The sequence below is a fragment of the Natrix helvetica genome (genome assembly GCF_964273705.1).
Source record: "Natrix helvetica genome assembly, chromosome: 4".
NCBI classification, from domain to species: domain Eukaryota; kingdom Metazoa; phylum Chordata; class Lepidosauria; order Squamata; family Natricidae; genus Natrix; species Natrix helvetica.
The window spans coordinates 127,878,718-127,892,829 of NC_138550.1; the positions used below are offsets into that span (position 1 = coordinate 127,878,718).

The 14,112-nt window shown below is 36.1% G+C and overlaps 1 protein-coding gene and 1 long non-coding RNA gene across 2 annotated transcripts in view; one reads left to right on the forward strand and one right to left on the reverse strand.

Moving 5' to 3' along the window:
- LOC309390698 overlaps window positions 1-14,112 on the forward strand; it is a 279,896-nt gene that overhangs the window by 109,781 nt on the left and 156,003 nt on the right. The window lies entirely within an intron of this gene.
- The window catches only part of ALKAL1 (ALK and LTK ligand 1), a 31,642-nt gene continuing 23,872 nt past the window's right edge, over window positions 6,343-14,112 (reverse strand). Inside the window, exons 3-6 of the mRNA XM_081953094.1 lie at window positions 13,349-13,402; window positions 11,894-11,974; window positions 9,903-9,979; window positions 6,343-7,026 (exon numbers count right to left, since the gene is read on the reverse strand). Coding sequence (XP_081809220.1) covers window positions 9,915-9,979; window positions 11,894-11,974; window positions 13,349-13,402 — 200 coding nt within the window. The 3' untranslated portion in view covers window positions 6,343-7,026; window positions 9,903-9,914. The remainder of the gene's footprint in view (window positions 7,027-9,902; window positions 9,980-11,893; window positions 11,975-13,348; window positions 13,403-14,112) is intronic.

The following is a 14,112-nucleotide window of genomic DNA, read 5'->3' on the forward strand; positions in this document are numbered from 1 at the left end:
AAAGGCAATTCCTACTTTTACTTTCAAGAATTCTTAAAACTGGGCACTAATTTTATAAAGAATTATTCATAGTTTTTGGGTGACTTTGACTTAAGACCAAGTGGTTGGTACATTGAAAAGCACTTAATACCCTATTCCCAGTACAGATGTACAGTATAAACAAACGTTAAAGCGAGTGCCAAACTGTTTTCATATGGTTGTCAATAAAACCACATGGAGATATTATTGTAGTCCTCAGGAGTTCACATTAGCATTTAATTTTAATCCATTCTGTTACCCTTTAATAAACTTTAATAAGCTACAATCAATGTCTATGTTTTTACCTTGGTAAAAGAATATAATAGAGAGGAAAAATCATTGTCATCACCACCATCATACTAGATTTACCATGGTATACTGATCCCTTTTTGGAATTGGCCACTTAAGAAATACTCAAATAGTTTAATTGAGTGATTTGGCAAATAAATAACAATATGCACATACTGGTGTATTGAGGGGGAAACATTAATTGCTCAATTGATCAAGGATATATCTGTCTTTAGTTTGAGTGAGTGAGTGAGTGAAAGCTGGAGAGGGAATTTTCATGAGAAGTCTGTGTATGTATCTCTGTTTTTATTAAGTGTGGATAATACAATACAATACAATACAATAGTAGAGTTGGAAGGGACCTTGGAGGCCTTCTAGTCCAACCCCCTGCCTAGGCAGGAAACCCTATACTGTTTCAGAGAGATGGCTATCCAACATCTTCTTAAAGACTTCCAGTGTTGGGGCATTCACAACTTCTGGAGGCAACCTGTTCCACTGATTAATTGTTCTAACTGTCAGGAAATTTCTCCTCAGTTCTAAGTTGCTTCTCTCCTTGATTAGTTTCCACCCGTTGCTTCTTTTTCTACCCTCGGGTGCCTTGGAGAATAGTTTGACTCCCTCTTCTTTGTAATTGTATAATACAAAGATATGAAAAATACAAAGATATAATACAAAGATAATGTAATTGTATAATAGAAAGATATGAAAATATCATATCTGTTAGAAAAGAATCATAACCCAGTACTTAAGAGACATGATTTCAAAGACAGACACAAAAGCCTGATGGGATCTTACACATCAGGCATCTATTTTGCTTCATCCCCATGCGGTCTCTTTTCATCTTCAACACAGCTGGTAACATAGCCAGTTGATGAATAATATGCAATTTCTCACTGCAACTTCTGTGACTTGGCAATTCTGTCACTATACATCAATTGGAGGAAAAAGATGAAAAGAAAGATGTGCATAGTTTGAAAGAATTTAGTTCCAAAGAAAGAATTAAAAGCATACTGCAAATGTGACTCAGTTTCCACTTTGGGATAATATCCTTCTCATACATGAATTCCAGTTTCTCTGTTAAGAGTTGGAATAAGTAAAGAGCCCACCTAGAACTTTATAGTTTAGCCCAGTACATTGCAAAAATGTACTGAACTGTTTATAGTTCAGTGGATATTCTGTAAATCCAGATATCTGAGTTAATTGAAAAAAATAATGGTTCTTATACAGTAACCACAGTTAAATGTATCTTGTGAAATACACCATATTATAATTTTATTAAAGAAGGTTCTCCAAGGACTGCTTTGTTCACTTCATAGTGGGTTTTTATACATAGTAGTTGGAAATGTGGACCCTATTGAATCAGGTACTGAGTAGATCCTTCCAGAGAAAGAAGTTCTCCATCCTGTTGGCAATTATCATTTTAAGCCCGGTCATATCATTCCCGGGAGCTGGTGATCAGATTATTTGGTCTTATGTTGCTGATAGTAAATGTAATGAGTGTTTGGAACAAAAATACATTATCCATGATTTCATGGTGTATGTGCAGATACTATATTACTAGAGATTGGAATGGACAAGAGTACAGGTTCAGGACCTTCTGGAATCTTGATACCAAGCCTTTGATCTATTTGTGTGTTGGAGCAGGAAATTGATCTTCAAGGAGACCTTATCTGTGATCAGGACTCTATTCTTTAGTTTAAAGTTGAGCCAAAGGAACAAGCTTAAGATCCTGCTGATGATCACCAGGAGTCCTACTTGGACTTTTGCACCCAGTCTCCAGGTACTAGAACTCCTTTTTCTGTTGATGTTGGGGGATTCAAACTTTTTATTCAAACTAATAAAACCATTTAGAGAATTTGAACACATGCTTGGTGTATATTTCATTGATCATACTGTGACTTGACCTTCACTGCTTATGCTACTACATTCTGGATCATTTGAAGCTTCCAAGTGGTCTTCAAGGACAGCCCCACATATAGCGTGTGTATGCACCTAAATAAAATGCATATTTATAAAATACAATAATAATGAAAATAGATAAAGGTAAAGGTTCCCATTGCACATATGTGCTTGTCATTCCCTACTCTAAGGGGTGATGTTCATCTCTGTTTCAAAGCCGAAGAGCCAAGGCTGTCCAAAGATGTCTCCATGGTCATGTGGCCACCAAGACTAAATGCTAAAGACGTACGGATTGCTGTTACCTTCCCACCAAAGGTGGTTCCTATTTTTCTACTTGCATTTTTACGAGAACTGCTAGGTTGGCACCAAATAATGAATATAGAACTATATTATTTTAAACAAGGATCCCCTATCTATATCACACTGTCCAGAGTCATTTTGTTTGATAAATCACTGTAAACATCCATGAACTAAAAATAAATAAATAGAAAAATGAATAAAATACATTATGAGACATTATCAAATATATTAATGCTTTGGATGTGTGGGAGGGTGAATGTGAAGTGCTGATTGGAACTTGGAATTTGAGAAATATTAGTATTAATATTTATTTAAAACATTTATATCCACCCAATACAATCAAGGTGACTCTTGGGATCTTAGACAGAAAAGCAATAAAACCTACAAAAAATAATATAAAACCACAATACATGTACTAAAAACTTGTATAAAACAATAAAAAAGTAACATGGTGATCCAAACAGCAGCATCACCATCAACCAATAAGATTCAAGCAACCCAAAAGGCCAGGAAATGAGAAATATCTTGACAATCTTTCTAAAGAGCAGAAGGTTCAGGATCAACTATATATCAGAAAGGCATTCAGATGAGATTGAAGTGATAGAAGATGTGCTTCCTGGTCCCACAAGATGCTATTGCTTCATTGAAGGGGCCTAGAGTATGTTCTCCCATCCAAGTGTGGGCAAGTGCCCTAAAGTGAAAGCAGTCCTTCAAATAACCTACTCGTGTTACACATAGGGGTAAGATGATATCTAGTACCTTGAATTATACTACGGTAGGAAGTTAATTGAAAGGTAGTACAGTTTGTGTAGTATCGTGTCATAGTGACATTGTGATACATGGCCAGATAGCAACTATACACACTGCAACATTATGGGCCAGTTATACGGCAAGTTCCCAAATGTCTTCAACAGCATCTCCAGGCAGAACATGTTGCAATAATCCAATCAAGAGCAGTGAGTGATCATGAACAGGACTCCCAAACCAAAAAGTGATATAATTAGCACACATAATGAAGTTATACGAAGACCCTCTGGCCACACCTGCCACCTGTTCCTTGAGTGGGAGCTCTGTTCAAGTGGACCCTTACATTGTGCACTGCACTTCTCTTTAGCATCAAAGGCAAGGTTCCATACTTGTTATCATAATCATTTGGTTGGCAGCATTTTCACTTCTTTTCTTCCAGTTTTAAGCAGTTCTGTTAGCAATTTATCTGGATCTTTCCTATTTGACAGCTCCTCTATTATATATAATGCCTCCTTTATAGTGATTTTTTTTTTAAAAAAATGTGTTACTCTCATTACTGTAGCCTTTATAGTAGCGGTCCCAAACCTTTCAGACTCCACAGACTGGCAGCGGTGATGATTGGTAGCAGCAGGGGGGGATGGCTTTGTACCCATTAATGGAGCTTTGCAGGCTCTCCTGCTGTTTGTGCAGCCCAGTTGGGGATCCCTGCTTTATAGCACTCTAAAGACTAGACCAGGTGTGTAAAACTAGTGGTCTGCAGGCCAGATGTGTCACATGCAGGCAATGCCTACCCCAGCTCCATGAAGGGAAAGTGTCACGATACATCACGGGATGGCAATGTGACGCGGCGAGTTTGACACCCATGGACTAGATCATAGTTTCTTATATCTTCCTTTAATCTCATCTGCCTCTCTCAAATTGCTCCATGATTTTTATTTATATTCTAATTTGTATTTATTTATTTGTTATTTATATTCTAATTTTTAATTTGCATTTATTTATTTATTTATTACATTCTAATTTTTAATTTGTATTTATTTATTTGTTATTTATATTCTACTTTTTAATTTGTATTTATTTATTGTTATTTATATTCTAATTTTTAATTTGCATTTATTTATTTTTGAGTATTCTTACTTTAGAGAAGAAAATTCTATGAGTTTTCTAATTAAAAAAAAACACCTTTCATTTTTCTAGTTATATTCCAACATCTGGTTGAAATAACTTTTTTCTGATTTTACTTTAAAATCAGTATACTTGTTTATTTATAATGTTTTTATAGCTGCTCACCTTATAACCAACTCTGCGCAGTTCTCAATCTAAAGTTAAAGCAATGTAAAAGTTGCCTCACATGTTATTTTGTTCCAAATTGTTTGATTTGGTTTGGTTTTGGATTTTCAACTTTTTACATGAAAAGTTACTTTAAAAGCTCCTTCAATTGTTTTTCTGCATGAAAATTTGATTTCCCGCCCCCATTTCAGTATGTCCAAAGTCTCTTCCCCAACCTCCCTTTCATGTAGGTTATATATATTATTTCTAACTGCTGTTTTCCAGCTCATATCTTTCTTTTATATCTTTTACTTTCTTTTACTTTGTTTCATTTTCTAAGTTTAAACCATATAATTCACACGTTGATCCCAAACATATATTTGTTTTGTTATTATCTTTTAAAGATTTATTTTTTTAGTTAAATTTAAAATACACACGAGGCTCATAAATTTTAATTATTATTCTCAGAACCTTTCTTAAGGAGCACTTTACATTAGATCTTATCATATCAGTTTTCAATTGAAATTTAATGGAGATCAGTAGTGAGTTCCTACCAGTTTGGCCCGGTTGGCCTCACCGGTAGTGGTTTGCTGGCCTGGGTTGCTGGAACCGGCAGCAGCCCAAGCCTGCCATGCCCCCAAATTGGTTCGCCGGGTGGCGCCATAGGCACCGCCATCTTGTTTTTTGCTTCTGCGCATGTGCAGAACATTTTTATTGCACTGTGCATGCACGTGCATCAAGCACATGCACATTCCACATGCCCATAAGCGAAATGGCACTATTGACTGCCAGAACCCACCCCTGATTTAGGCATTTCTACTGTTTAGCAATATTAGCTCGTCTATGGAAAATAGAAATTTCATGGGCATTTTACTTTGTAATTTTGGTTCTGATCATCAAATATATTTGATAATCCTATCTTCAAATTTTTAAAATCTCTGATAATTTTAAAATATTTTTTATACTAGGGGCGTTTTTAGCATGATAAGTCATAAACTGGAACAGCCCTCCAAGCAACACCTGATATTTACCTTGGTAAATATTAGAATTGCTTATTCATTGTCTCAAACCTACTTGATAAATCTTTTCCCATTCTCTTCTTAGGCCCTGATTTCTGCCTTCAGATCAGAGGTGGGTTGCTCTTGGTTCGGCCCAGTTTGGCCGAACACGTAGTGGTGATTCGGCCTGGGTCGTAGAACCAGCAGCGACCCAGGTTGGCCATGCCCTCGAACTGGTTCCCCGGGCTCTTCTGCTGTTACCAGCATGTTTCTGCGCATGTGCAGGACAAATTACAGTTAACTGCACATGTGCGAGCAAAGCATGGCAGGCGTGCACACAAGTAAAGCATGCCCGAAGCTTATCAGTACCAACCGGTACAGAAACCACCCCTGCTTCAGATTCATATAATTGGACCACTAGCACTGGTGAAGTTACAAAGTTTGGGTAATAAAAAGATCTGCAAAAAAACAGCCAAGCTGAGAGAGCACCAAGGACCCCTCTGAACTACAAGTATTTTCCTTTATTGCTATTATTGGACCCTTAGTTTTTTACGTGAAAAGCTTACGCATTTCTTTGTTAACAGGCTTTAAGAATGTATTCATATCAATGCAGTCATTGATGGCTGGGTATTATAGCTACAAGTTGTAATCTTTATCCTTTGCTTATATGTATGTAAAATTAAGACATTTAAATCCGGGATAGCTGTAGAAAGTAAGGAACTAGTATCACACCATAATTATTACAGTGATACTCAAATTCACTACGCTTTCCCATATCTGAATTCATCAATAAGAACATAAACTGTTAACACCTTTAATTTTGCTTTTATTCCATCAAAGCTGCATTGCAGTCTTCCAGTCTTTTATATTTACATTATTTATAACATTTTTATTAAGTGCCAGTAGAAATGTAACTGATGATAATCCAGAACAGCCTTATAAAGCATTTGTGTGCATTTTGCTCGGATGTGCAAAATATACATACACACATGCACACATATATTGCACGCAAGAAAACATACATACACTTAATTCAAAGCTTCATAATATAAAACAATTCTATTGAAAGTAAATCATTCCTTTTGCAGCTTTTTCAGTTACAGAGACCTCTGAATTTCAAGTTAGTGCAAATAATGAAATTAAGAGCCTGAGCAATAAAATACAATGAAACAAGATAACACAAACATCAACTAATTCCCTGCATATATTTAAAACAGTTAGGTAGCATATTAGTAGTCATTATATACAATATATTTAAATAAATTGGCTGATTTGAGATATAGGCAGCAAATTTACACATTCAAATAAAATATGTTCCTTTCACAGAGGTTTAGAATATCAAACATATATGAAAATAAAATGTATCTAGTACCAAACATTTATAAATCAAAAAGCACAGGATATCTTCTCTATTGTCTTGGGACAGATTTCAAGGCACTTTCTCGGCAAATCAGAGTTCAGTGTTAGCAGGAATGTCTGAAAGATCAGTCATCACAGAAGTATCCACCTAATTTAATAATAAATCAATAATAATAGTCAATAAAAAACAAAAATGTGTTATAGAATTATTTCTGCATTGTAAAATAAATCTTTCAGACTATGGCTATATTACACACTACTCAATATTCTTCAGATAGGAGAAACATCACAGACCAAATATATGTGTAAAGTTAGCACAGAATCAAAATATTAACAACTTTGTGCAGAGCAATCTTTCCTGAATGGGCTTTTTAAGCATCCTTTTTCCAACCTACATATAAATTAGGTGATGAGTCCTTTGCCACAATTTAAATAAGAAGATTAAATATTAGTGCAATATATAAATGCATATCTCCAAGTTATAAAATATTTGTTGCTGCAACATCAGAAAATATAATACATCAGTAGTTTCCTCCAGTAAGTTCTCCTCTTACAGCTTTGAAATGGTGTAGAAGAAAACTCAAGCCATGCAATGAGAGCATATCAAATATTTTAATCATTTAAATTGGTTTATCATAGCCTCAGTTCTGGATTTCTTAGATAGTTTCTCATACAAATTCCAAATAAGGCCAATTCTGCTTAGGTTCCAAGATACCCAAGTTCAGCTAAATACGTAGGAACATTTAGCAGGGCTTCTGCAAAGTTAGGCCCTTACAATGCAGATCGAAATTAATTTGCGTAATAACTCCTCTAATCCATTTTACACTATGTCTGATAATTGAAAAAGCTGTATGCCATTTTTCCACAGCACATGTTTTAGTTCTGACAGCACCATCTTAGAGTCATACACCAGGCAACAAGTTTGAATACAGTTATGTTAGCATTATTGTGTTTTAGTAGATTGCAGGACAGTTTCCAATCATAGCAAGGGTGCTGCAATTAAAAAAAACCCTGCTATGAGGACTAAATAGACCCTGGTTTACCCCCCTCCTTAAAAAAACCCATCGCCCACCTGTCTGGACAATTTCCACCCACTTCCCCCTTCTCCCTTTAGTAAAGTTGATACAGAAGATGGTTGCTTGGCAGCTTCAGAGGATTATGGAGGAAACCGATTATCTAAACTCCTTCCAATCAAGTTTCAGGCTTGATTGTGAGACAGAAACAGCATTGGTCACATTTATGGATAATCTCTGGCGCGAGCAGGATAGGCCTAGTGCAGCGATGGCGAACCTTTTTTGGCTCGCGTGCCACAAGTGGGGGGAGTGCGGAGGGGTCGTGTGCGGGCATGCCTCACCCATAATACAACACACAATCCCGCAGTGTGCATGCACGCACAACGCCCCCCCCATTTTTACATGCTTTTTTCGCTTTCCCCAGGCTCCAGAGGCTTTATAGGAGCCTGGGGAGGGCGAAAAGAGCCCCCCACCCCCCCAGAGGCTTCAGAGACCGTCCAGAGGCTTCCCTGAAGCCTTCGGAACGCTTAAAACCACCCTCCGAGCAAACCGGAAGTGACTTCTGGGTTGCTCGGAGGGTCGTTTTAAGCGCTCCGAAGACTTCAGGGACCGTCCGGAGGCTTCCGTGATGCCTTCGGAGCGCTTAAAACCACCGTCCGAACAAACCGGAAGTGACTTCCGGTTTGCTCGGAGGGTGGTTCTAAGCGCTCCGAAGGCGTCAGGGAAGCCTCCGGACGGTCCCTGAAGCCTTCGGAACGCTTAAAACGACCCTCCGAGCAACTTCCGGTTTGCTCGGAGGGTCATTTTAAGCACTCCGAAGGCATCAGGGAAGCCTCCTGATGGTCCCTGAAGCCTTCGGAACGCTTAAAACGACCCTCCGAGCAACCCGGAAGTCACTTCCGGTTTGCTCGGAGGGTGGTTTTAAGCGTTCCGAAGGCTTCAGGGAAGCCTCTGGACGGTCCCTGAAGCCTCTGGGGGGGGGCTCTTTTCGCCCTCCCCAGGCTCCTATAAAGCCTCTGGAGCCTGGGGAAAGCGAAAAATAGCTTTTAAAAAGGTGAACTCAGTTGGCCAGCGCGCACATGCGTGCCATAGGTTCGCCATCACTGGCCTAGTGCATTCATCTTTGCTCTCCTTGGCTTACAATACCATTGACTATGGTATTCTTTTGGGCTGGCTACAGAGATAGGTCCAGCCCATAGTGTCTTCTTTGAAGTGTGCTCTGGAGCTTGGTACTCTCTCCATTCCTTTTTAATATTTACATGAAGGGTGATATAATTTGCCTTCATGGGATGAGGTACTACCAAATACAACAATGATACTCAAGTTTACATCTCTATCCCAGGTGACTCATGTAATGCTGTCACTGCCCTTTCTCAGTGCCTGAAAGGTGTAGGGATCTAGATGGGGCAAAAGACTATGACTGAATCCTGGTAAAACCAAGTGATTTTGGGGTGCATGGAACTTCTGGCTCCAGGACTTTAGCTGGACTCATGACTCATGAGCAATGATGATCATGCAATATTAACAATGAATATTTAGAAGCTTATAATCCCTGAACACTGGTATGTTAGTGGGAATCTATGAGAATCAAATTCAAAAGCACGTAAGTAATTATTATTTTCACTGTGATTAAACCATGAAGGAAGCCATCACCATCTCCATTTCCTTTGATATCAGCTTCTTTTAAAAAAAGATTCATGATATAGAACAGGGGTGTCAAACTCATGGCCCGCTGGCTAGATACCACACCCATGCCTATTTTAGCGAAGGAGGAAAAAGTTACGATACATCACATGACGACACTATGACGACTCGTGGTGTCAAGTTTGCTCCTATATAGGCTTTTATGATGCACAGAAAAATGAATTGGGGCTACTACAAGAAAAGATATATGGAAGCCAACAATATTCAATATAAACAATTTGCTGTGACTATTGATTGGTTTCTGATAAAAATAGTTAAGATGATCCAACTAATTATTTGTCTATTTAAAGTTTAAATAAATGCTTACCTAATTGTCTTCCTATGACTGTGTGCACAGTGGACTCATTGCCAACCTTGTCAGCAATCTCGCGCATCTTTTATAATCTATGAATATGACATAAGCAAATTGTTAGTTTCAATTAGCATCATGTAGCTCAATCCTGAAGACAACATTTGTATAATTTCAGAATAGAAAAGTTTTTTTCTCAAAAATGCTCATAAAAATGCTCATGTTCACAAATAGAAAGTACACTTCCGAATTCTGATTTCTGGATTGATCAAAGTTTGGCAGAAATAAAATCTGCAGAGAAGTCTGAATTATTTTACAGGGTATTTAGGGCAATGGTGGTGCTCTCCCTCACTTCAGAAACAATGCAGTGTGTCACAGTTTCTCCTCAGCTGCTGTGATATCACAGCATAGCATAACTCATTGTCCTGCTCACTTTCAATATTTTCAGAAACTTCCTTTCACTTCTCTCCCTCCTATGAAGATATCCGGTCTTAGTTATTTCTTACCATCCCCCCCCCCCCCCGCCTCCCAAAAAAATTCTACCCAGAATAGGAACATTTCTGGCTACATTCATTCTTCATTCAGCATTCCTTAGTGTACATATATTGTTCTGGTAAAGAACCATCCAAAATGTCTGTTATAAACAAAGAATTGTTGATATGAGCAATTTAGCACACACCTACTAAAGTAAGTACAAAGTTACAATAATTTAAATTATCTCTCTTTTTTTCAATTAAAAAGGGTTCATGACTTCCGACTGCAATACTTTACATTAGAAGATAATTGAGGATGTCACATTTTTTTCAAAAAAGCAATGATCAAATGATTGTCTTTTATTAAGTAACAGTTCACAATCAGTGCAAATCTCTATATAGTTTCACAAAAGTGATTCTCATTAAAAAATAAATAGGAACAACAGTCCAATAAGAAAAACATTCTAAGGCTACAGCATTATACCCAGATTGATTACATGCTATCTAGTTGTGATCTACTCTTAATGACCACATATTATCATTTCAAATCTACATTTTTCACAAGTTATTTTTTCTGTTATTTTTCTTTTATATATATTTTAACCATATATAAAAGCACTGAAAAACAGCAGGGGTCAAGAGCCTGGAAAATATCTGTTCAAGTACCAGTTCCAAGAATCCTCCCCAAAAAGTCAGTACTGAAGAAAGTTAGTACTGTAGAATACCAATAGTCTTCAATATGCCCCCCATTCAGATAAAAATTTCTTCTATGCATTATTTGATCTGGTTTTTTTTAATATCCTACCTTACTGTAAACAAGACACATTATTAGAAAATTCTGCAGCAGACTTCCTGTGTTGCAAAAAATTCCCCATAATACATTTATTCAACCTTTTCTTCTAGGTTAAAAAATTATGGTTTACATGTTTATAAGGATAAAATACTTCCTCTCCAGATCTGTTTAGGGTAGACACAAATGTCTACCACAAAATTCTTGAATGTAATTTTAATATAATTAATTATTCAATAAACATAATTGGTTTGCTAAGTACAGGGAGATAGAATCTCCCCTATACATTAATGAAAATTTTACTTTCTTCAACCACTTTTTTGTGATAAGAAAAGAAGACTAAAAATATGAAAGGTTACAAATGGAAATTGAATGTCCCATACAATTCCATTGTCCATGTGCAGACAATTATGCAATAAAGACCCCAACTGGATAAACTGTTAAAAAGAAGGAAGAAAATAGATTCTCCAAAGTGAATAATCAAATCCAATCAGTAATCAATAAAATTGACTTTGATGATTAGACATAAGATAGTTATTCAGTGTATAATTCCATCCATCATCACTAAATCAATAAATTTAATAACCTGCTTTAGCCATTATTATAGATTTGAGTTATTTGGCAAGATAATAGCAAATGTATAGACATACTTTTCTCAAAGAGGGTTAGTGAAATAGCCCTGTAATAAGAGCATCAATTTAGTGACCTGATTGTGAAACATGAATTTAATTTTAGTTGCAACTTACAAGCTGGTGTTGAACAGTCCCGTGTATTATGATATAGACGATGGAAATGCTTACTACATTCAGCTGAAAATGTGACAGGACCTGTTTGGTAACACATAATAATTAATGAAACACAAAATTTGGTATTTTTTTAAACATTACTCAAATGAGAAAAAATATCATTTTTAATTACCTATATTTGATTCATTTTTAATCACTTATTTTGCATTCTCAATTCAAAATACAATACTACATAACTTCTGATTTGGTTACATAACATTTATCATTTTTATAAAACTTATAAAATTAAAATGACAAGAGCTGCAAGCATCCAGAAACATAATTTCTGGAATTCTTTCCAACTCCTTTAGTACCTACTATCAGAGGTGGTATTCAGCAGGTTCTGACCAGTTCCGGAGATTGGTAGCGGAAATTTTGAATAGTTCGGAGAACCAGTAAATACCACCTCTGACTGGCCATGTCCCCATCTATTCTCTACCTCTCGAGAGGGAATAGGGATTTTGCAGTATGCTTCCCCTGGGGTGAGGTGGGAATGGAGATTTTACAGTATCCTTCCCCTGCGGCATGGCACCAAGCCACACCCATCAAACCATACCTACAGAACCAGTAGTAGTTGTTTATAAAAATAATACAAGTGGCTTAATAAATAAATAGGTATAACATTATAGTTCAGCTCCTTCAGTCCCCATCTCCCTGAAATGAGTTAAATCTTTTTGTAATCTGGAATTTGTGCAAATACACAGAACAATTTCAGGTTCAGGAGTCAGAGGTTATGCTGCTATAGTTATGCAACTTTTTTCAAAGGCATTATATTAAAATTGTATTTTATTTATTTATTCAATTTATGTAGCCACCCATCCCAAACAATGACTGAGCAGCAAATAACCATAAGTTAACATAAAAAAGAAAAAAAAACCAACAGTATTGTTTAGATACATGGAAGTAATCATGTTAACAAAAATGTATGAATTTAAATGAGTTTGGATTGTAATTCAACTAAATTTTATATTTATTTTAGCCCCTTATCTTTTTTTATCCCTGGCACACTATATATCTATAGCATCCCTGGCATGCTATAATTGGATATTTAATATTTATTTTTATTGGGTTTACTATTTTTATTGTTTTAAAATCTGTTTTTATTTTTAATCATAATATTTTCTGAACTGTAAGCCACTCAGAGAAATTCACTGTGATGGGCAGCCATAGAATATGGATAGATGGATAGATGGATAGATGGATGGTTGGATGATGCCATGGTTAACTGCATGCTGTTAGCATAGTGAAGTATGCATTCAAATGAAGGTAAGCAGTCACTTTCTCTTGATTGTTTTTAGCCATATCATGGTCCTAATTTTGTATTTCTTTGTATAGCTTTGTCATCTGAACATTGCTGGACACACTCAATCAACATTTGGATAGAGGTTATCTAAATATATTTTCTATAGCTTTTACCTGTAAAGTGTTTGATGAATTTGTCTTTTAAACTGGAATCTCTTGGAAATACCTCTGTGAAACAATAGCGATATCATAAGACAATAATAACAACAGGTGACAATAATAAAATACAATAATAATATGCTTTATAATATGCGTATCTATAACACTTACTAAGAAACTGTTTTATTTTCCATTTTCTATCAACAACTAAAAAGCTAAAGCTAAAAATATTCAAAATAAAATTAACACACCCATTTTTAAGGCACTCATTGAATTATCAATCTAAATGCAGGAATAGCAGGTATAAAAGTTCTTTATAAAAGGAACATTGCATATAGATAAAAGATGCTCCTTTATCTCCAGAAGAAATACTGATTCCTTGCATAAAACTATGTGTGTGCATGAAGAGACAATGTAGGAAAATGAAGATGGAGGTGAGCCTCACTAGCAATTGCTATGAATAACCAGCCAGGTGAGGCACAACTTATTCTGCATAGGAAACAGAGCAGAGGATCGGATAGGATCCTCTGGGGATAGGATTTTTAAAAATAAACTTCAAAGCTATCTTAAACTGACAGCTTATGACATATGGTGTTATAAGTACTATTTCTTTAACCACGTGTTTTTATTTATTCAATACATGCTGTATTTAAATTTGGAAAATATCCCTATATGTTCATTTGTTTGCTGAATAATTCTAAAACTCTATGTTTATGTTTATCTAATATCATAGTATAGTATAGTATAGTATAGTATAGTATAGTATAGTATAGTATAGT